Source organism: Serinus canaria, chromosome 1, assembly GCF_022539315.1.
Source record: "Serinus canaria isolate serCan28SL12 chromosome 1, serCan2020, whole genome shotgun sequence".
NCBI classification, from domain to species: Eukaryota; Metazoa; Chordata; class Aves; order Passeriformes; family Fringillidae; genus Serinus; species Serinus canaria.
Window position 1 is genome coordinate 104,174,126 of NC_066313.1, and position 21,717 is coordinate 104,195,842.

General features: G+C 36.5%; 1 protein-coding gene across 6 annotated transcripts in view; it reads right to left on the minus strand.

Moving 5' to 3' along the window:
* The window catches only part of DMD (dystrophin), a 971,087-nt gene that overhangs the window by 391,001 nt on the left and 558,369 nt on the right, over window positions 1–21,717 (minus strand). For all 6 annotated transcript variants that reach the window (XM_050969735.1, XM_050969772.1, XM_050969742.1 and 3 more), the window contains one exon: window positions 541–716. In XM_050969735.1, the coding sequence (XP_050825692.1) occupies window positions 541–716 (176 nt within the window). The remainder of the gene's footprint in view (window positions 1–540; window positions 717–21,717) is intronic.

Sequence of the window (21,717 nt, forward strand, 5' to 3'; positions counted from 1 at the left end):
AACTTTTGGTGCCTGCATGAGAAAAACAAATTTATCTAAAAGTGATCATAAATAATATTAAATTGATAAATTTATTTTTTTTATATCCAGCCTATGAAATGTAGATGTAAATGACATTGATTTTTATAGATGAAATAGATTAGGATTATCTTTTTAAGTTAGCCAAGGTATTACTAGTATTACAGAGATGTGCTTTAGTGACAATCAAACAAAAAAATTATAAACCAGTTGTAAATTCTGTATTGTTCTACTTAAAATTGAGCAGTTGTGGATGTTTGTTTAGTTCTTTTAAACATTAGGAGTTAAAAGATAAAAACATGGAGTTTGGAAAGGAGTGGTAGTCACTGACAGGAGTAAGTAGAAATAATTAAACAATTTATATTGTATAAACAATTTCTAGGACGCAAAATTCAATTACTGATAATTCCTTTTATATGTGAAAACTCTAGATCTTGAGAGGCCCTTTGAAATTTCAAGCCAGAATCAAATCTAAAACAACTAAAAATAATTTCACAATATTTTTACCCTCTTTTAACCTACCTCTTTTTTTTCTCTACCAACTGTCTGCAGATCTCCTTCCACCGGTTATTCACACTTTCCAGTTGTTCCTTCAGCACCTTGGCATCTGCCTTTGATGACTGCTCAATAATCTCTTCACCAGCTGCATTCAGTGTTTTGACAAGAGTTTGCTGCTGCCCAATGCCATCCTGAAGCTCCTGCAAAATACCCAACACATTCACATCTTCATGAGGAAGTTAAGGATGAAAAAAATGCTTCATCACATACTGGAAAGATGGAAAGAGGTGAAAGTTTTTGCTCTCCTCTGAACTCCAAATGAAAAATCCAAGATGAGTAGACATAAGGACACCTCATTATTTTGTAGCAAATACCTTTCAGTACATCTCTGAAGCCTTTTATCCCCTCCTGTATTGCTGTCTGCTGGAAAGCATTACAGTAATACTCTGCACATCAATTAATAAGTAACAGTTGTGAACAAATGTACTTCTACACACCCAAAGGTATATATCACATGTAAGAATCTACAAAGCATTGTAAGATTTAAACTACAAAATGTGCAAAATTCCTATTAGCTATAAGATCAAATAAACAATGACAGGAAAACAGACTGTGAAACTTCTGATTCCATTAAAGAACCCCTTTTCCTCCAATTGAGAAGCCAAACATTCATGTGTTTTTTTTGCTTGGTTTTGATTGTTTGGTTTTTGGTATTACTTTGGGAGTTTTTTGGGGAGGAAGTTGGTTTTGTTGTTGCTGTTGTTTTTGAGTTTTGGTTCGGAGTTTGTTGGTTGGTTCAGTTTTTTTGTTTTTGAGTTTGTTTTTTTTTTAAGCAGAACTTGGGGGAATTACAGTTCTAAGAAAAGGTATTGCAGTGTTTCTACTCACACACTGAATTAAAAACTACTGAAAGATAACCAATATGGGCCATTCTTAAGTTTTACTAAATGCACTGGGATACATTTTTCTCCATCTTTTATGATAAAATAAAATATTTTTTCTTGCAGAATTACTGTAGCTACCTTATTTCATGTTTAACAAAACCAGAATTTTGAATCTGTAGCTTAGATTGTAACACTGTATGCCTGTTGAATCAAGTTCCTATCTATAAATAATCAATATTTTCATATTTTTAGTCATCAGTAGAGCATGAGTATTTATTCTTTGAATTTCTCAGAATATATAAACATAAAAGTGTAAAATAATTTTCAACAGTTTACTGCTAAAATAAGCAGGAACTGAAATAACATCAGCAATCTACACTGTGATATTCATACTTATGACAGATTTTCACAACTTCAGGAACTGCATCTGAATCCTTTCTCCGTACAAAGGCTTTCAAGTAAAATGCTGAAGCTAGTTTTTCTGGAGGAAACCAAATACTTCAGTATATCATACTCCAGAACAAAATTATGTGTTTGCTTTCTAAATACATAGCATAAATTGCAGAGTAAATCAGTAAACCTGCATATTAACATTAAATAAAATTTGTCCATGAAACAGCTGAAATTGGCAGGATACAACTTTCCAGGAATGTAAAAGATGAACATAACTATTCCTTATGTTTTTTTAAATAAATATCTTTGGTCATGAGGTTATGATTGAAGTTCACAAACTGAACCACTCTGGAAGTTTACTTGCATTAACATGGACAAACTCAGTTTCCAGCTACTAATTCATTAAATTGCATTGAGTCAGTTGAATGCTCTCTCTCAGCACAAATTTTACGGGGACAGCTTGAACACCAACACCAGCAGAACCTGGGGCACAGGGGTCAATGTCAGCAGATTGCTGCGGTGTTTGCCCACAGCCCTGGGCAAGGGGCTGTACCTGAAGCAGAGGTTTGTACTGTTGAGATTTAGCTTCTTTTTACTGTACATTCTGTTTGGTTTTACCACAATTGTTTTTAGGTTGTCACAGGACACACACACCTCATCCCCAAATTATTCCTTAGATTCCTCTCAGTAAAAACTGCTCTGCTTTTGTGTTGGTTTTTTTTCCAAACTATTTTGAAGCCCCACAATTTCAGAGTAAGAAGTAGCTGTGATGAGCATAACGTGGCAGTAATCTGCATCCTGTTTTATTATATTTTGATAGGATGAGAAATATTTTTCTGCAGGATCCTTACAAGCTATGTGACAGTCCAGTCACGTTGCTAAGCACCCTGCTGCCCCACAGTGTCCCAGCACACATTGCTTTGCCTGTGGAATGTGTAAGGTTTTTAAGGTACCTTTGTAGCAGAAACGGCAAGATTTTCTAAGAGCCAGAATAGACACATAAAAGACTCTTTGAGATAGATCTTCTTTTCTTTCTGAGATGCACATTAATATGATAATACCTAGCCCAACTCTTGACTATTATTTTCAGATACATGATTTCACTGTTAAAAAAAAATAGCCACAAGAGCTAGGTTGTTTGTCTAAACGCAAATATTGTCTACTCTTCCAAATCTGATTTGTTCTTTCCACTACCTATTTCACTTTTGGTACTGCCCAACTGAAAATAAGTACCTAGTTTTTGCACATATCCACTGTATTTCACACACTAGAGCCTTTGCATTTCTCAGCAGGGAGCATTACATGGGTAAATCCTAACAAAGTATAGTTTGAGAAAAAGTATTTAAGATTAAGTGGCTTATTTCCAGCAAGGCACTTGAGACCTTGTGAAGTTAAGACCCATACCACTTACTGAAAAAACAACTCAGAACAGAGTTTCTACTTGTATGAAGAGATCCATTCATTTGGAATGGGAGATCAAAGTGAGAACAGAGATGGGAAGTTCTACTTCTGGAACTCTGGAGGTTTTAGAAACAAAATTTGTCGAAATTACTTGTTATCTATGAATCCACTTCTCTAAATGACAGAAACAACAACCAGTCAGTAAAGTACTACGAAGAGAAATGCTAAGTGAAAGCTCACTCAAGTACTCTGAGCTTATTTCCTGTACTCACAGCATCTTAAATTAGGTTTTCTCTCCCCCAGCATACAAAAACACCAAAGAGCAACTAGTACTTGATTTTCACACTTATTTCAATTGACACAAAGTTAAACAAAGGAATTTTCTCATTTATCCTCTGACATATTATGTAATAGGCTTCACTTACAAAGTAAAAAAGAAAATAGCTAGCTCAATGACAGGGGTGGTCTTAGAACTTGAGATCCCTATTGCTGGAATGGGAACAGGATGTGTAGGAAGGAGATGTGTGAACTTCCACCAGAACACGAGAGGAGCCTTCTGGCCATCTGCATTTCAGATCACCATAAAGAACTCAATCTGAGATAGTTTTTTTTTCAAGTACTCTAAGCATTTAGCACTTTTAACATGATGAAACAGAAACACGTGTGCTGATAAAGTTCTCCTGGATTCCACAGCTCATGTAAAAGATTTTTGTTGGTAATGGATACTGCACAAAGCACAACCTCCCATGAAGACTTTTTTAAAAGGTATTTTTTTATGAAGAGAACAAAATTTCTTTAAGTCTTTTACTCAAAGCCATATTTTCACATGCTCATCCCAGAGTTATTACTACAGAGATGTTTTCACAACTTACATTAGTATCTAAGGTTAACAAATGTACTTAAAAATAATTTATTGTTATAGAAAAGTCCTGGAGCAACATGAAAAAAATACCACAAACAAGCTAATTTCTGTCAGAAAAAAATAATGGTCGCAAAATGATTTAAGGGGAAAAAAATGTGTTGCCTTTCCTTCCTGCAGTGTGAGGTACAGATCCAAAAGCACTTAAAGGTACTATGCACCACTTTAAGAAAACTGTAGTCCTAAATTCAACATTTATGTTCTAATCTTCAGTCATTTACATAAATTTCTCCTCTGCTTTAAATCACATAAAACCATAAGGGTGACATAAGAGTGTCTACTCAGATGCAACAATATAAATCAAAGAACCGTGGAAACATCTGGTGGAAAACTATCCCCAAAACAATTTGCTGGCATTTGGTTACCAGAATGAATTTACCCATTAAGGGTATGTACCTCTGTTCAATATTCTATTAGAAATAAGGAAGGAATTAATTTTCTAGGCAGTTAAACCCCAGTGATTAAATCTGGAGACATATTACTGGCACTTTGTTAGGATTAAAGCAATCAACAAAGAGTACACAATGTTTCCTAACTGTTTTGTGACATACAGCTAGGAAATGTTTCTTGCTTGGTGTGCATTATGTTGGTTATTGTGTTATTATTATTATGAATTATGGAAATTCAGGACAGTTGATGGAGATGGAAAAGTGAAAAATAGTCGTTTGCTATGGAGTTGATAATAATTTAAAGAAAAATGTTTTCTTCTTAACATAAATTATAGGAATTATAGTGGCTTGAATATTAATACCAACTCTGTTCAAGAACAGTATTTGGAAGAGTATTTGAAAGAGGTGACAGTAGGCTCTGGACAGATTCTCCCCATAAAGCAGACCTGGGTTTATGTTCTCTGCATTACTGATTTGGTTATCAGCTGTTCATGAGAAACCAAAAGAAAATTACTGCAGACCTGTTTTCTGAACATACAATAAATCCTGTAAAATTAAAAGGAGATTTCATTCTCACTTTGCAAAAAAATTATAAATAGAATTATTTGTGGCTTAAGCCGCAGTTTATCTAAAGCTTATAAAGCACAGAAACATTTTGCTTGATTTGGTATGCAAATTGCTTTGTTGGAGAGCCTTAGGAAATTATTATTCTATCCTGCTTTCTGTATTACTTCTTTTTTTCTACAGTTTGGTGCTGTGCAGTTAGGAAGACATGAGGGCCAGTATTTCCCTAGATGGATTTTATATTATCCATGACTGATAGTATAGATAAAGAAAGTTGGGTACAATGCTACTCCACAATTGTATATTTTAACAAAATAAATGGAGATATAAAACTTCTTATACTCTGCCAAAAGCTTCTAAATCAGCAAGAGTTCCAGATTTATTTGAAAGCTTTTATCTCTTCAAGACTTTATCCTTTGACTGTGCCTTTTGTCTCTAGAAAGGGAGAAATCTGTCCTTCAGAAGTCATAAAAGTGGAAACTTCATTATTTTACCTACACAATTTCTTTAGTCTATCCTGCTGGCCTTTAAAAAGCAATAGTCTACTATGGCTTAGTAACTTCACATCCCAGGTTGCTACAGTAATTCCAGATTCTTGCTGCTGCTCCCTGTGCTGCTATCAAATATAATTCCAAATTCATCTCCAGTTCACCTCCAGGATGGACTTGATGCTGGCCAAGGCAGAGCCACCACTGGGAGAACCTCTGTGATATGGTTAAGAAGGGGAATGAAATCCTGTGGAATTGAAGTGAGAGGGAGGACTGAGAACATGTGAGAGCCCTGCAGACTCCTGCAGTGCAGGAGGAGGAGCAGGAACTGCTCCAGGTGCCAGAGCTGAGGTTCCCCTGCAGCCCGTGGTGCAGACCATGATGAGGCAGCTGTGTCCCTGCAGCCCTTGGGGAATTCACTCCAGAGCAGGGAGATGCCCAAAAAATTAGGCTGGTGGGGAGTCCATGCTGGAGCAGGCTGGCAGCACGTGCGTCCATGCTGGAGCCATCTGTTCCCAAGCTGCACATTGAGAGAATGTCCCTGTCCTGGGGCAGAGAAAGACTGTGAAAAGTCCTCCCTCTGAGGAGGAAGGACCAGCAGAGACAATATGTGATGCACTAATCAGAGTCCCAATTCCCCATCCACTTGTATCACTGGAGGTGGAGATTTAGAGAGCTCAGGAGTGCAGAAAATCCTAGGAAGTGTGTGGAGGGGTGGACGGAAGGTGTTTCAAGATATAGGTTGGCTTCTCATTGCCCTGCTCTGATTTAATTGGAGATAAATTCCATTATTTCCTCAAACTGGGTCTGTTTTGCCTCTGATGGCAATTGGTGAGTGATTGCTCCCTGTAGTTGACTAATGAGCCTTTCATGGTATTTCCCCCGCTGCCACCTCCTCCATGCACCTGAGGAGCAGCCAGCTAGTAGCCAGCTAGTAGCCAGCCAGGGTCAAGTCACCACAAAAACACTCTGTGGCTTAGAAGCACTGAAAAAATTATATATTATTAGTTCAGCTGAGAGCTGACCTTAACAATTTAATAATCTTAAAAACTATATAGATAAATAGTATTGTCTTCAAATGCTGATGGTTTGCAATCATCAAAAATCTTTGTGGTTTTATAAAGATATACACCAGATTAATAATAATTTTTAAAAAAATCACTTTCTCATTTTTTTCCAGTGACATGTAATTGTAAAAATGAGCCATATTCCTTTACATTCATATTTCTTTTCTCTTTCTAATATGACACAAAATTGTGATGAAAGTCATTCTGGTATTGAATTGTAAAGTGCATGACCAGAGGTCTATTTTGTGTTTCTAGCCAAAATGACACAGTTGCTTTTTATTAGTATATTAATTCAATTTAATTTTAGAACTGATTTAGAAATAATTCAGGGAGAAAAAGACATTTTTTTTTCCTGCAAAAACTCTACTGCTACTGCATGCTAACTATAATGCTTCAGGTTAAACACATAAAATTCAACTCTGAGTCCAAAAACCTACACACTGATTTTGCAGCACACACCACTGAATGCCACTGTAATATATTAATTTCCATAGTGATGTAGCAACAAAATATGAAGACAATACTCAGTCAAACAACTTTTTAATTTACCTCTACGCAGAATACAATATGGCCTAATTTGATACCATGTTTATCAGCAATACTAACGAATTTATCTTAATATCACAACCACATTTTTAGCTAAATAAGCAATTTTAATCCAACTAAATGGGAACTTAGTTCTTAATTTTTTCCGTCACATTTAAAGCAACTTATTTTTCTTTTTTTAAATTAAAAACAGATAGTTACAACACCTTTATGATTTCACAGATTTTCCTGATTCTTACAGAACTATCCTGACCCTTACATAACCCAAGTTATTTCCTATATTCACCTTCTGTGAATCAAAACCTAGAAAATTTCAATTTGCTTTCCTGTGGAATATATACCTGGAAAGTATTATCTCTATTCATTAACTCAGCAGCACTGGAATAAACACATGTGCCTCAGCATCCTGTTTTCTTTACAAACATTATATTTAAGCTGTACATATTCCCTCTTTCGACTGCAGATATCTCCCCCTTCAAGTATTTGAATAATATATATTTTTATAGTTGTATAAAATATATTTGTATCAACCTCTCTGTTGGAATTCTCATCCATATCTTTTACACTTTATTTTAAAGCAGATTAAATGATGATACATACATTTTTTCATTCAGAAATTCCACATGTGTTTGTTCTTCTTCATTGATATTCAACATATTTATTTTTGAAAGATACAAGAAACTTTTCTGGATACTTTTTATGCTGTGAAAACTAAAAAATTACTCACATCCCAGACAAAAATAGAAAAACCTACTATTAACATTATTCTGCCTGTTTGTAAGAAAAGAATGGCAAAAATATTTGGACTAGTAGTCAGTGTACACTGGCTTGGTTGCAATTATAGAAGGTTATAAAGGAATAAATGTATCCTAAAAAAAGTGAAGCCTACAAAAGTGGCTTCCCAGTCATGGAAAATTACTGTGGTGGGCAAGGGGATGAATCAGTTTAGGCTTGCAAGTGCTTCTGTACAGGAGCCTCAAGTGCAAAGCCAATAAAATGGTATTGGCTACCACGGACAGCTCCACTTTACAATTTACCTGTTCTACATCATTGCATTATGGCCCTGCAGTACAGCAACAGGAACAAACCATGGGTATTGGTTCAGTGAGATAAGGGAGACAAAACCAAAATATTTCATGAGATTTCAGCTAGGTTAAAACCAGAACAAAATAAACCAAGCCAGCAGAAACACTCCATTTTCAAGAAGAATAGGAAGAAATCTAATTACAGCAACAAAGTTATTTCCCTGTCCAGTGCTGGAAGGATCACACAGCATAAGATCAGCTGTCCTGAACTTAAGATAGACCCAAGAAAACCTAGAAAATCAATTACCAGAGGATTCTGACAGCCATAATTATTTGTCTACCTGCTGCTTCTCCTCCTCCAATCTCCATTAAGGCAGCATTTGCCTCGAGCCTCTGAGCAAGACCAACCTGTGGGAAAATGTCAGTGGCAAGGGACAGATGACAAATCAACCATCTTTAAGCAGCTACCACATCATCCTCATTCTTCCTCTGTTTGGATCTTGCTGGACCTTCCCCTGCCTTTCATTTCTCCATCAGCTCTAGATTCCTAAGAGCTGCAGCTTTAGCTCTTTTAGTGCTGAGAAGAGGGTTTCTGTCCTAACTGAGTCCTATTCATTTGAGTAGACAGGCTTTACTCCCTCCAACTACCACTGGGGTGTTTCTTGATCTCAGCTATGCTTCATTTTCTTCAGTATCTTAGCCTATGAATCCATCTTGTTCCTTCTTCAGACCATAATTATAGCATTGGGGTCTGATCTTTTATTAATTCAAATGCTTTCCTTAGCATGCCAGTGCTGCTACTCAAGGGATATCTGATTTACATATTCCCATAATTTAATTTCTGATTACTAAATTCATCAGCTTGCTTCAAAGTAGTTCATAGTATAAGCATGGTAAGAGTTTCAGGAACTGATGTTCATTGCATATTCAACATTTTTCTCAGAACAGCACCACAGTTTCAAAATACAAATCAATATGTTTTCTAATAAAGTTCACTTTCAGTGAAAAACATGCACCCCTACATCCTAATATATTAGGAGAAGAGAAACAGACTGTTTTAAAACATCAAGAGTTAGAAATAAAAATAAATTTTTGGAGGCTCTAGGTATTCTCTGCTAGACAACAATTAATTTCAGTTCAGCTCTTCTCACATCTTCAGCCAGAGATTATATTGAAATTGAAATAACTGTATCAAATCTCAGAGAAATATGTGCTGAAAACAGAGGAATTCCAGGCTAAGGATGGGGACCCAGGAAACAAGAAATTCAGGAAATATTACTTCTTTTTCTGAAGATGTCACTATTTCATAGACTTGTTACAAAGAGAACCAAAAATACCTCAAGCCTTGGGTTTTTGTCCTTTACTGAAATAAAAATAGGGGTTATAGGTGGTTTACTGACCCATAGAAATTAAGGAAGAAGAAGTGTGAAGTTATAAGTCTTTTAACATGCTCAGTTTCCCTGAGTGATAGACAGTGAGGGGACTTGGTACTACTCTGAACTAGATTCCAGCAAAATGGCTTTGGGGAAAACATCCCTTATACTTCTACCAAGTAACACTGCACATGTGTCAGGACCCAGGACATCCCTCTGGCTGTCCTGAGCAGCCAAGACCCTGGCCAGGGGTCTCAGAGACCCTGGCACAGAGCCCAAAATGCCTGTGGTTCTGATTATGACCCATGGAGCAAGTTACCAACCTTAGATGAAGATCTGCAAGCCATGACAAATTAAGTAGAATGATAATGAATTTATCACAAGGTGAAAAAGTAGATTTTGGGGTTTTTAGAATGGGGGTTCAGGGGGCAAGATGAGGGATCTGGGTGTATCCTGCATGTCTCCTTCTTCTTCTTGGCCTCCATCTTCTGCTGTGATGGTGGCACTTTTAGATTGGTTTAGAGTAGAAGCTCACTGTCTAACATAGTTGATAGGTATTGGGAAGTAATTGTAAACATTGTATATGTAGTTTTTAGTATAAAGAGATAACACCACCCAGGGGCAGGCAGAGTGCCTCAGACTGTCTTGCTGAGTGGATCTCAGCAGGACAGGAGAAAGAATTTTATACATAAGGAACAATAAACAACCTTGAGACGGAGGAATGAAGAGCCCTGACTCCTTCTTTGAGCGCCAGGCTGGGAAAAGAGACTTTAGAACTTTTCTCAGGGTCACTCTGACAAGCTAGAGACCCCAACACACACTGAAGAGTCATACTTAAGTAAAAATCACAATCCTTTTTGCTTTCTACAGATAATGTATAGTGTCTGCAAACTTCCAAGTTTTTAAAAATAGAGTGGTGATTGTCCTGCTCTACACTGGTTTAGCCCTCACCCTGGGGGCAGTTTTGGGTACCATAATATATAAAAGAGACATTAAACTATTAGAGAACATCCAAAGGAAGGCAGTGAGGATGATGAAGGGTCTGGAGGGGAAGCTGTGTGAGGAGGAGCTAAGGTGCCTTGGTCTGTTCAGCCTGGAGGAGACTGAGGGGAGACCTCACTGCAGTTACAGCTTCCTTGTGAGGAGAAGAGGAGGGGCAGGCACTGATCTCTGCTCTGTGCTGACAGTGACAGGACCTGAGGGAATGGCCTGAAGTTGTGTCAGGAGAGGTGTAAGCTGGATATTAGAAAAAGGTTCTTCACTCAGACAGTGGCTGGGCACTAGCACAGGCTCCCCAGGGCAGTGGTCACAGCACCAAGCCTGACAGAGCTCAAGAAACATTCAGAAAACCTTCCCAAGCACAGGATGTGATTCTTGGGGCTGTCCTGTGCAGGGCCAAGAGTGGGACTCCCTTCTACTTCCAACTAAGGATGTTCTATGATTTTATAACTTCAGTATTTAGTTGTAGACAATATGTAATTAAGTACAGCTTCCCATGTTTAGAGAAGACAAAACAGAATTAACCTACTGCCAGTTACAGCTCACTATCATGACATTCAGTCACTATCCATATGATCAACTGAGAATGAGAAATATCTACCAATGCTATATTAATGCTAAGTTATATTAACTCTGGTATTTTAATAAAGCATGAATGCAGTTTGTAAAAGTGTTATAATAATAGAAAGAAAACTTCATCACTCCATTCTATTTTTATTTTTTTTTGGCAAGGTGCTACACATAGGAAAACCAATATGCTTTACAAAACCAGTAGTTCCATGTGGCAGCAGCTCTCTGGCCACAGAGAGAAAGGCTGTGAGAAGATCAGAGAAAAGAATGAGAAACAATTCTTATCTTTACTTGCTGCACCTGTTGTTGTGAACATGTGGAATGTGTTATGGAGATTTGTTCACCAAAGGGTGGTTTCTTAATTAGCCAATGGTGATGGTGTTTGGATTGGAGGACCAATTAAGCCCAGGTATATTGTAACTGTCTAGAAAACCAAGGGGTTTCTTAATAGTGATATATATATAATAAAGAGACTGATCAGCCTTCTGTGGATCATGAAGACATTGCTAATTATTACCCAGTTCAGGGACACCCTGCTGTGACAGTTCTGTTTAGGGAATTTTGTGGAGTTCCCTTGTTTTTATTCACAAATCTCTACATTTACATTAAACATTGAATTTCTATGATGGGACATAGTTTCAATCAGCATTAAATTTTGCTTTGAATGTTCACCTGATTTCTAATAATTCATGTTTAAATGACCATATCATCTTAGGTAACTTGAAATATTGTGTTCTATAATAAAATTACAAAAGAATGGAACATCCCAAGAAAAAACTGGCATGGATAAAAACTTTTAATTAAACCCCTAAAAAATTCCAAGTAAAAAGTAAGTTTTGCTACAAAAAAGAGTCTTCTAGTGCACCTCAGTCCTCCTAAAAAAGTTTAGAAATGTCCAGTCCACATATATAATTGATTTTGTCTGCTTATATATCTGTCTGTATCTATACTAAAAATATTACAATAAGAATAAACAGATGCAAACGTCACCAGAATTGATATCATACTAGATATCTACTCAATATTTAAACAGAATTAATGAAGTTATTTCCTGTATTGTAGCATCCCTCACAGCAGGAAAAATGGTTTTTTATGGTCTATTTTACCATATAGAAAAATTTATTGTGGTTCAGAATAAATATATTGATTTTTTGCTGAAGATAAAACATTGACGGAGTTTTTCAGTCAACCACTAAACTTCCATCTAAGAAGTTAGAGAAAGCTAGATACTACCAATCATTTAATAAATCAGTAGGAAATAGGAGAAACAACATAAATCAGGTGGTTTTTGCATACCTTCATTTTGTCCCTTAAAATGCTAATATCTCTAACTGTATATAGAGTATTTCGCAAATATTTTGGTCAGAATGAAGTGTTTACAGTTTTCTGCATAATTCTGACCAAGATATTTCTTTAACTGTACATAATTTTGTTTCATGGTAATTTTAACACTCAAAAAAGTATTTTTCTTCAATTCACTGTGATACTGCACACCTAATGCAATTTATAGATTGCATAGGTTATGCAGCAGTCTGGCCATGAAGTTCTAACATTAATATAAAAGAGGAAAATATCTGTTTGGCTATAAAATCCCCTTCACTATTCTGTTTTTCTGTAGAATCACTGGAGGCCACAGGATCGAGTATGCATGCCTCAGAGGATTCACCCTGATAAACAACTTTTCTGGGCGTGGGGAGGAAAATCAAATATGGGATTCAGTTTGAATCACAGACACTGAAATCCCATAAGCTCCACTTACACAGGAAAACAGGCTGAAAAGTCCTTCCAAGTCCTCCCAGTCCAGCAGTCCCAGAAAAAAGACAGGGAGTGGAGGGCTTACAGCACAACTCTGACCCTTGCTCTGTGCCCAGGGAACTCAGAGGCACTTTATGCAAAAGGGTTAAATTATTGGAGCCACAGAGAAAAACGGGTTCATCTAAGGTTCACAGCCTCTTCTTTGTGGCTTCTCGGCTCTCAACCTTCCAGGAGAGGCAAGGAAGAATTTTTTTTTTCAGTAATCACCTAATTTGAGTCTGTCTGGAGTTATAGTCTCAAAATAAAACATTTTTATGAAGCTACCATCTGAAAATGCTTACACCATCATAGTTATTAAATCTGTGTTTCTCATATACATGTCCTTGAGCAAAATTAAAGTGCTTTCTTATAACTAATTGCTATATCAGAAAGGAGCAAATAATATCAAAGGGATGTAAATGCTATTTCTTTGCATAAAGACAGATAGGAAGCCAGGATAAATAACAGTCCATAAAGTAGTCATGCATTTATACAAATTAATGAACGTATTAAAATGCAGCATCCCAGACAGATGACCAGACCAGAAAAAAAAAAGGAAACAAAGAGTATAATTATAAGCAAACTAAAACTGTTGTAATTGCAAAAATCCTAAACCAAGATTTTCTTTGTTGTTATTGTTGTACTTTGGAATATCTTAAGCACATACTTGTTTCTATGAAAGCCAGTCTTGAAGAATCTCAGGTGTTTCATTTGCATGATAGATATACTCTAAGTCTTGATAACTTCCCAATTAAGGACACTTGTGATTGTCAAACTCCACTTTCCTTATATATTTCTTATCAACAAAATATCAGCCCTCAGACAGGAAGAAAGCTGCAGTGAGGTTCTGCACAATTTCTTTTATGTGAAACTGGACATTCACCAGACAGAATATAAAGCAGAATATGATTTAGTCACACCTTTCAGATGAATGAGATCCCCTCTTTCCCTTATTCTAGGCTCAATGTTTTTCTGAAGGGTATAGAAGTAAAGGATTATGTGAAGTAAAGGCATGACAAAACCAAAAATTTTTTGGACTTTGTTTTTGGCTTTTGTTCTTTTGTGAAGATTTTTTGTTTGCTTGGAGGGTTTTTTGTTTGTTTGTTTGAAATATCCTAGTTCCCAATACTAGTCAGAAATAATGCATTAGTCCTTAGAAAATCTGCAAAGACTGAAGTTACATAATTCATTCTTTCAGTGGTGAATCAAGACTATTTGTATGGGTAAATAACCACACAGGACTGATGGCAGGAGGATACTTCCCAGAAGTGTTGTCAGGGATAACATGCATAGCACAATGAGATTTTAAATGAGAACACAGCTTTTGTAAATAATGTACACTCTTCAAGACACCCTAGAGACACAAGTCAACACAATTCCTTCAGACAGAGTTCGTATTTAAAATACTATTTTTCCTCAGTGTTCCCAATTTCCATTAGAAACTTATATCAGACAAAAAGAAAGGGTTTCAAGTGAAGTGTTTTGAACCCTAAGAGGAAGGCATAAGAAACAGATCTATAAATCTAAAACAGAAAGCTATCCCAAACCAAGAACAGTGTTGCTGACTTCTCTTATTTGAAATGATGGTAAATCACTTATACAATTTTTTAAGAGCTAAAGGGAACTTTTGCTCACAGAAATGCACATTCTGTTGTAACTTCTCCACTTACAGGTCCCAGAAAGGGAGGGTGAAAAAATACTCTGCTCAACCTCTCCTTGAATCACTGTAAATTGTAGTGAAATTCAGAGTTAAGTCTAACCAAAATGGATGAGCTGTTTTTTCTGTTTAAATAACTGTCAGGTTTTGAAACATTTGGATAATTCTGAATCAGTAAGAGCTTATTTGCTAGTGGAAGAAGATGAGCTATCTTTACTTTAGCTGAAAATGGAGAACATACATTAAATTATAAAACTGTACCCCTATCTCTTCAGTCTTCAAATATTATCCTCTCTTTTACACCTCATTTCACTGTCATACCTTTATTTTGTCTGTCAGGCAGCATAGAACACTCTTGCCAAGGGAAGTGAGAACAATATAGTCACAAGACTTAAAAGAATTTTACTATGGTCAAACCCCTTCCACTTTCTTGATCCTTATCCTTGCAAAGATTTGAGATATCTCTTTTTGTCAGGACTTCAGCTAAGCTAAAAATAGCATGTAAATAAATCAGGCTTTAAAGACAAACCGTTATTTCCATTGATCTCAGAGAAAATTCTAGAAATAGCAGGGAACAAAATAAATTGGGATGCAGGCGAAAAGCAAGCGTCTTTCACACTCGTGACTCATTTTGCTCACACGTTCTCTGTCCTGTTTGGCTCTCTGGGAAAGATGGTTAGAGTATTTGTGCTGCTCCCTCATTTGCATTACTAGTTTGTACCAAATGTGTCAATGTGCTGCAAAGAATAGTATACAGTCCTGGAATTCAAACCACATTTTGCAGAAATTAACCAGTGATAATCCAGAAGAACATGCACTATCTTTAAAACAAAACAAAAAAACCTTAACACAGCAGGCAACAGAATTGCCTTAAAGTCACTGCTATGGTATTTCTTCACTGAAGAGCTAGGAAAAGCTTTACAGGTGTTTGTTCATGCATATTTAAGAAAACAGAATAGCAATCTTAGGATCTTTTCCTCTGCTTGTTTTTAATTTCTCTGACCTGTTTTCAAAAGGTCTTTTCCAACATTAACTATATTTTCAAATTTCCCTACTAATAAAAACAACTTAAAAGTACATTTATATGAGCTTAATAAAAATACTGCTCATGCATGCAGAACATTAAGTAGTTTATACTGTGTAACAAAAACTTTATATCATAACAGTGTGTTTGTATTTAGATACAGAAGAAGGGTAAAGTGTTACCATTATTTATATTTTTTTCCTGATGTTTTAAAATGTATGTTCCTCTGAAATCAAGGCATCTCAGAATTGTCTTCTTGAACTGAAGTAATTAAAACTGTAAAAGATTCTGTATTACTGGCATTTTCTGGTTACCTTTATCTCAAATATAACCTCTGAAATTTGATATAAAAATATCCCTTGTCCTATTAATCAACTGTTTTGACACATATTGTTAGCCACATTTCTTAAGAAAAAACAATGTACATAATTTTTAAACCTTTATTTTTTATCCTGGGGATCTTTTTTATCATTCTGTGGAATTGTTTTTTCTTTATGACTAGGGTGCCTCTGAGCCATTCCCATTCATTTTCCTAGTCCTCACAAGATAGCCACCATAAAGCTATTTTCTGAAAAGCAGCCTAGATTTTAAGTATAAAAAATAATTTCAACAAACAGCATTGGCTAGCATTAGTTTTCCTAAAAGCATGGTGCCTTAGTAGGCACATGCAAATATGCTCACAGGTGTCCTTGATTGCACTAACATTTTCAGTAAAAAAACAGCCCCAAAGACTACCATATATAATAGAAATGTTTCAAAAATAAGGACTAAGATTTGGGGTGTAGTGTATTACCCCAATATTCTGTGCCACAATAGTTCTGACTGAGCAGCAGTTATAAAATCGGTCACAGCACAGTATAGACACAGACAGCCTAGCTGCAAGTGGACTTTTTTATGTTAAGACTCTGTAAGAATTTTTTCTGGTTTTAGATAAAAAAGGAAGAAAGAAAAATTAAAATGTTTTCCCATACCTGTGCTATCCCTGCCTTCTAAGATGAGCACATCTGGAAAATTTTCAGCCCAGTTTTTATTTTTATGTGCTTATGCAGGAGAGATACATCATATTTCCTCATTAAAAATAAAGTGTTTACAGGAGGTTTTGGAGTAAAAATTCACCCAATTAATCATAATTTCAAAAAATCTTGACAGTATTGCAAATCTGATGCATTGTAAGTCTCACATCTAATGGGCAAATGAGGTTTCAATAAGAACAGAAGCCTTGGGTTTTTGTTGTAAAGGGAGCTGTAGCTGGAAGGCTGCATGATTAATGTAGTATCATGGACTTTGCATAAAAACAAGATATATTACTGGTTGGGGATCAAGCTAACTTTTAAGAGAGGCTTCTTAAGGAAATTTGACTGTCAAGATAAAATGGGATAATTGTTTTAAATTTCAATTTGTCTGTAATGTGGTTTTGGGAAGAGATACTACATAATTCTGATGCATCCAAATTCAATTCTTTGTCACATTCAGGCTTTACCTGAATACATAAACATTCACCAGTTCCTACAAAAAGAACACCCCAAATCTTTAATCATTGCAAAAAACACAGTACCTTGACTTTGTATCTTAAAGTTAAATTGAGTGACATTATAAAAATTAAATTACCTCTTCCTCATCTCCATAATATCCTTTAAAATGCCTTGCCTAGGCTGGAGTATATGTTCAATTTCTTTATCTTTCTTGATGACCCCTCATGCCTGCAAGTCAGCTCATTTTTCTCTGGTGGAGACTGCACCCTACCAGTGCACGCTCTAAAATTTCCATTAAAATCTAGGGCATCATCACTCATTCTTATCTGCAGCAGGCTGTGAGAGCAGCAACTGCAGGAGAACTCGTCTCAAAGGACAACACACTTATACACATCCCCATCCAGAAGGGAAGAGAATTCTACCTGCATAATGCCTTATCACATCCTGTACACTGGGAATCTTAAAATCACCAGGAGTGGTGTAGAATGTTGTTATAAATTCTCATGCAACGGCAAGTCTTACTTAAACAGCAATTTACCAGTAGGCAATTAGCTTCTCAGAGAACATTTTTATTACATTCACGTCACAATGAAACGATCTGTCTCATCAGCTACTGAATATTTGCTGGTTAAAGCATTATTATTCTAAATTAGCATATAACAAGTACCTGAGGGTATTTAAACTTGTCTATGTGTTTAACCTTCTGGTTTCTAAATCCCTCTTCTTCAAGCAGATTCTTAAACAGTTCTCATACCCAAAGCACATGAACACCTTTCCAAAGTGTTTTGATAGCTGTGCTCATTCCTCTATCTGTACCTTTTCTACTTTGCAGGGAGAACTCATATATATAATTTTTTATGCCTGTATGAGCACACATTCTGTGTACTGCACATGAACCACAATCTAGCCATGCTATTTTGTGGATCACAGGCCTCACATAACTCTCATCTTCTCTCTTCACTCTACAGCATGATGACTTTTCTTGTATCCCAAGCCCAAATCATTACATGCCTTGAAGTCAGAGATCAATAATTTGATTTTGCATTCCATGGATATCCTGTGTGCACTTGTGTACAGAATGGGAGGTGGGCTGCAGTGCTCCTTGTAGCCCTGGTTGAACTGGCTATCACCCCTGTTGGCTATCACCTCTGGGCTCAGCAGACAACTTTGACCCTGCCAGACAAAAGAAGAATACAGACCCTCTAACTACAGCCAGGTTAGGATCAGATAGCTGTGCAGCAAAACGCAGCTGAGAGGATTTGCCACTGGCAGCTACTGTCACCAAAGAGCTCAGCATCGATGGAAACCTGACCACATTGCTGGCTGGACTAATCTGCTCTGGTCATTGGGATTTTTTCAAGTGTTTGTTGCCACAACCTCTTCCAGTATCTACAGCATTCTGTCCTGTAGATACTGGACAGATTAATTTTTCTGATGTTCCACACAAGCAGCTTGAACTTTTTTTTGTACTCATAGGCTTTTGTCCCAGGATGGGACAAACACACCAATGTTCTTGTTGCTGTATGACACAAAATATACTCCAGCTAGGTGCCTGTTTCTTGCAGTGGATGAATGTATGCATTGACCAAATAATCCATGAATGACTCCTTATTTAAATAATTCTGCAGAGAAAGTTTATCTTTTTTTGGTTTTTTGGTATCCTTTGGTCAGAAATACCTGCAACAGCATTTAGCAAAAGAAGTAATAAGTCATGGTCAGTTCTGTTATGCCCTCAGAAAGACAGATGGACAGAAGAGCTGATGTCTGTCCTTCATGTACTAATTTCAAAATACAGCTAATACTGATTAGAGTCGATGTCTGTCCTGAATCTAGACATACTACATTTGTAAATGGCCAGACAATCTTAACAGCAGGCTTGTGTTAATTTGGACACTTCACAATGGATTATAGGTGGACATAAGCAAAGCAGTGTTATAAGTGATGAATAAATCATGAATTGCAAACCAAGCTTTCATTGACTTGCATAAAAAATACATCACAGAGAACGAGATATTCTCACAGTAAGGCTTAACAGTGCTTTTAAAGAGAAGAACTGTCACTGAGCTTAGAATCTTCAGTGATTCCAGGACAACACTATAACGTCCTGATGCAGGTAAGGAAAGAATTAAGTTCTCTAATGACTGAAACACAGCATAGACGGAATCCAGGCAAAATGAATCCAGTTTTAACAGTATTGTGCCTGCAGCTTGGCTTTCTCCTTTGGGCAACAGGAGAAAACTGGTGGTGATGCTCTCACCAATTTTCATCAGGCTTCCCACACCATGCCATTTTCCCTACTGGTACCACAATACAGATGCCTTATGAAGCATGTATGAGCCAGCCATTATCCATATGGCAACAAGATAATAATTGGCTAAATATTTTAGTATACAGGTTACAGGTGAAGTAAAGAGATTTACAAAATGAAATGTACAACAGCAGGTTTACATGGTTTCAACTGCAATCAACAGATCAGTCTTGTAAATATCAAACATCTTGGAGCTGATTTCAAAAGTTACCACTGAGAAAGATGAAAAGTGCACTGATTTTTATTTTGAGAAACTAATCCCATTAGTAAAATTTCAGCCCCATTCCCTGCTCTTTCAGCATGGGAGGAAGATGACATGTATTCAGAAGAAAATGATTGGGGTTTAAAAAGCCTAGAAATACTTGGCTGCAGAAATTTAGTGAGTACATATACCATCATGTAACCAAAAGAGGCATAAAGAAATAAATAATCCTTAAATGGCATCCAGAAGATATTTGTCTTTTGATTTATTCAGATATTGTAGGCTGATACAGTACTAGTTTTAGTCAGTATAATTATACCCAAGAACAACAGATTCACTGCATAAAAATGTCCTGTCCCAAAATAGTTTCATATGATTTTTACACCACATTTTTGTATGCCTTATTTAGCCATAATTCTACATCTGAATCCTACAGCTGGACAATCAAGTAACATTAACAAAACATATATTTTTAGGACTACAATACAAGTAATTTACAAAACTGACATATCCATTCATCTTTTTCAGAACTACGATAAACATCCAGTTGACTACCTTGGAAATGCTATGAGAGCAGGAGAGGGCTGTACTATTTTGAACCTCTGGATGAATACAACAGTAAGAAGAAAGAAAGAGAATTAACTCAATTGCTGTTGCTAAGAAAACTTATGCCTTTATGATAGTTAGATTTAAACAGCCAGGAGTATTAACAAGCCTAATGAAATAGCACTTTAATGCTTAAAAATCAAATAGACCCTCTAAATTCACAGAAATTATCAATGCAATTATTCACATTAATATCAATAACTGTTCTTGTTTCACTGTGTGTCTCCTCACTGGAATTTGTTTGTAGCTTATTTTAGTTACATGGGACTTGAAAAAGGTTTTTCAGTATCTGCTGAGAAGCAGGCATGATTATCATGTATGCAGATTAATTTTATGCAAATACTAAAATATTATCATTATTTAGCTAGTTAGAAAGGTGTACATTTTGAAATAGCACAAGTTACATTGTCTATATTAAACTTTATAGATTTAATGCATCATGTGGCAGCAGGACCCCTGAATTGAGGAAAGAAGTGGCTGAATTTGATTTAAAATCTCAGTAGGCAGAGTTTTGTACTTGATACAGATTTAAATATTTTTTAGATTGGAGACAACTCTCTTTTGCACCCATAGACTCATCATGATGTTGCTACTACCTATTCCAGTTATTACCCAGAATTAATTGGATTGGAATCATTTTAACAATTACACATGGCATTTCTAATCCCTGGTGAAATCTAAATGTTAATTAATTAAAAAGAAATTAAGTAGTCCTCTCAAATTTTCAAACTTTTACAAAGTACTGTGTGAACCGAAGTAATTCACTTCAGGTAACTACTCTTCCATTCTTGCCCCATCTATATAACACTAAAGCATTTTTAGGACCCTTTGGTGATGAATCAAGAATAGTTTACAAAAATACATGCTAGAATGTGACCTTGTTTTTTAATTAGGCCCAGAAAAAACAGGTCTTTTTGTTCTCAAAAGGCTGTGCACCTTAACCTAAACTGCCTTACAAACGACTCTGCTTTTAAACACAAAATATCTTCCCTGGGACAGCAGCAAAGGGAGTCCACCAGTGAAGAGTCTGACTGGCAAGAGGCCACTGGTGAGCAGCAGCTGCCCCAGCAGGCAGCCAGTGTGATGTGCCCTGCTTGGGACATCTGAGACCCACCCAGCCCTAGGAGGGATGCAGAGCCCAGGAGCAAATCTTTGCAAAACTTCTCTTCCTCTGTGGCTCTTCCCTGGTGCTCAGTGAGAGGAAGCAGTGTTTGGGAGCTCAGTGAGACAAGCAAAAGCCCTGTGCTGGTAAGCTCAGCTGAAGCACCTCTGCCAGAATGGTTTGGCACTAGGTAAGCAGAACCTTGGGGCAGTGAAGTCCATGGCAGCACTGCCAAACTCTCCATTCATTTCTCAATAGCACCATAAACATCTCTCCACCAGAAGATGGTATTTTCTCTTCCACTGTAACAATCAGATACAGAAATGCTTAAGGTTTAATTTACAAATCATAAGAACCTTATGTAAGATTTTGAAAGTTTCAAGAATGTGGTCTGCAGGAGCTTTTGCTTCACTTAAGG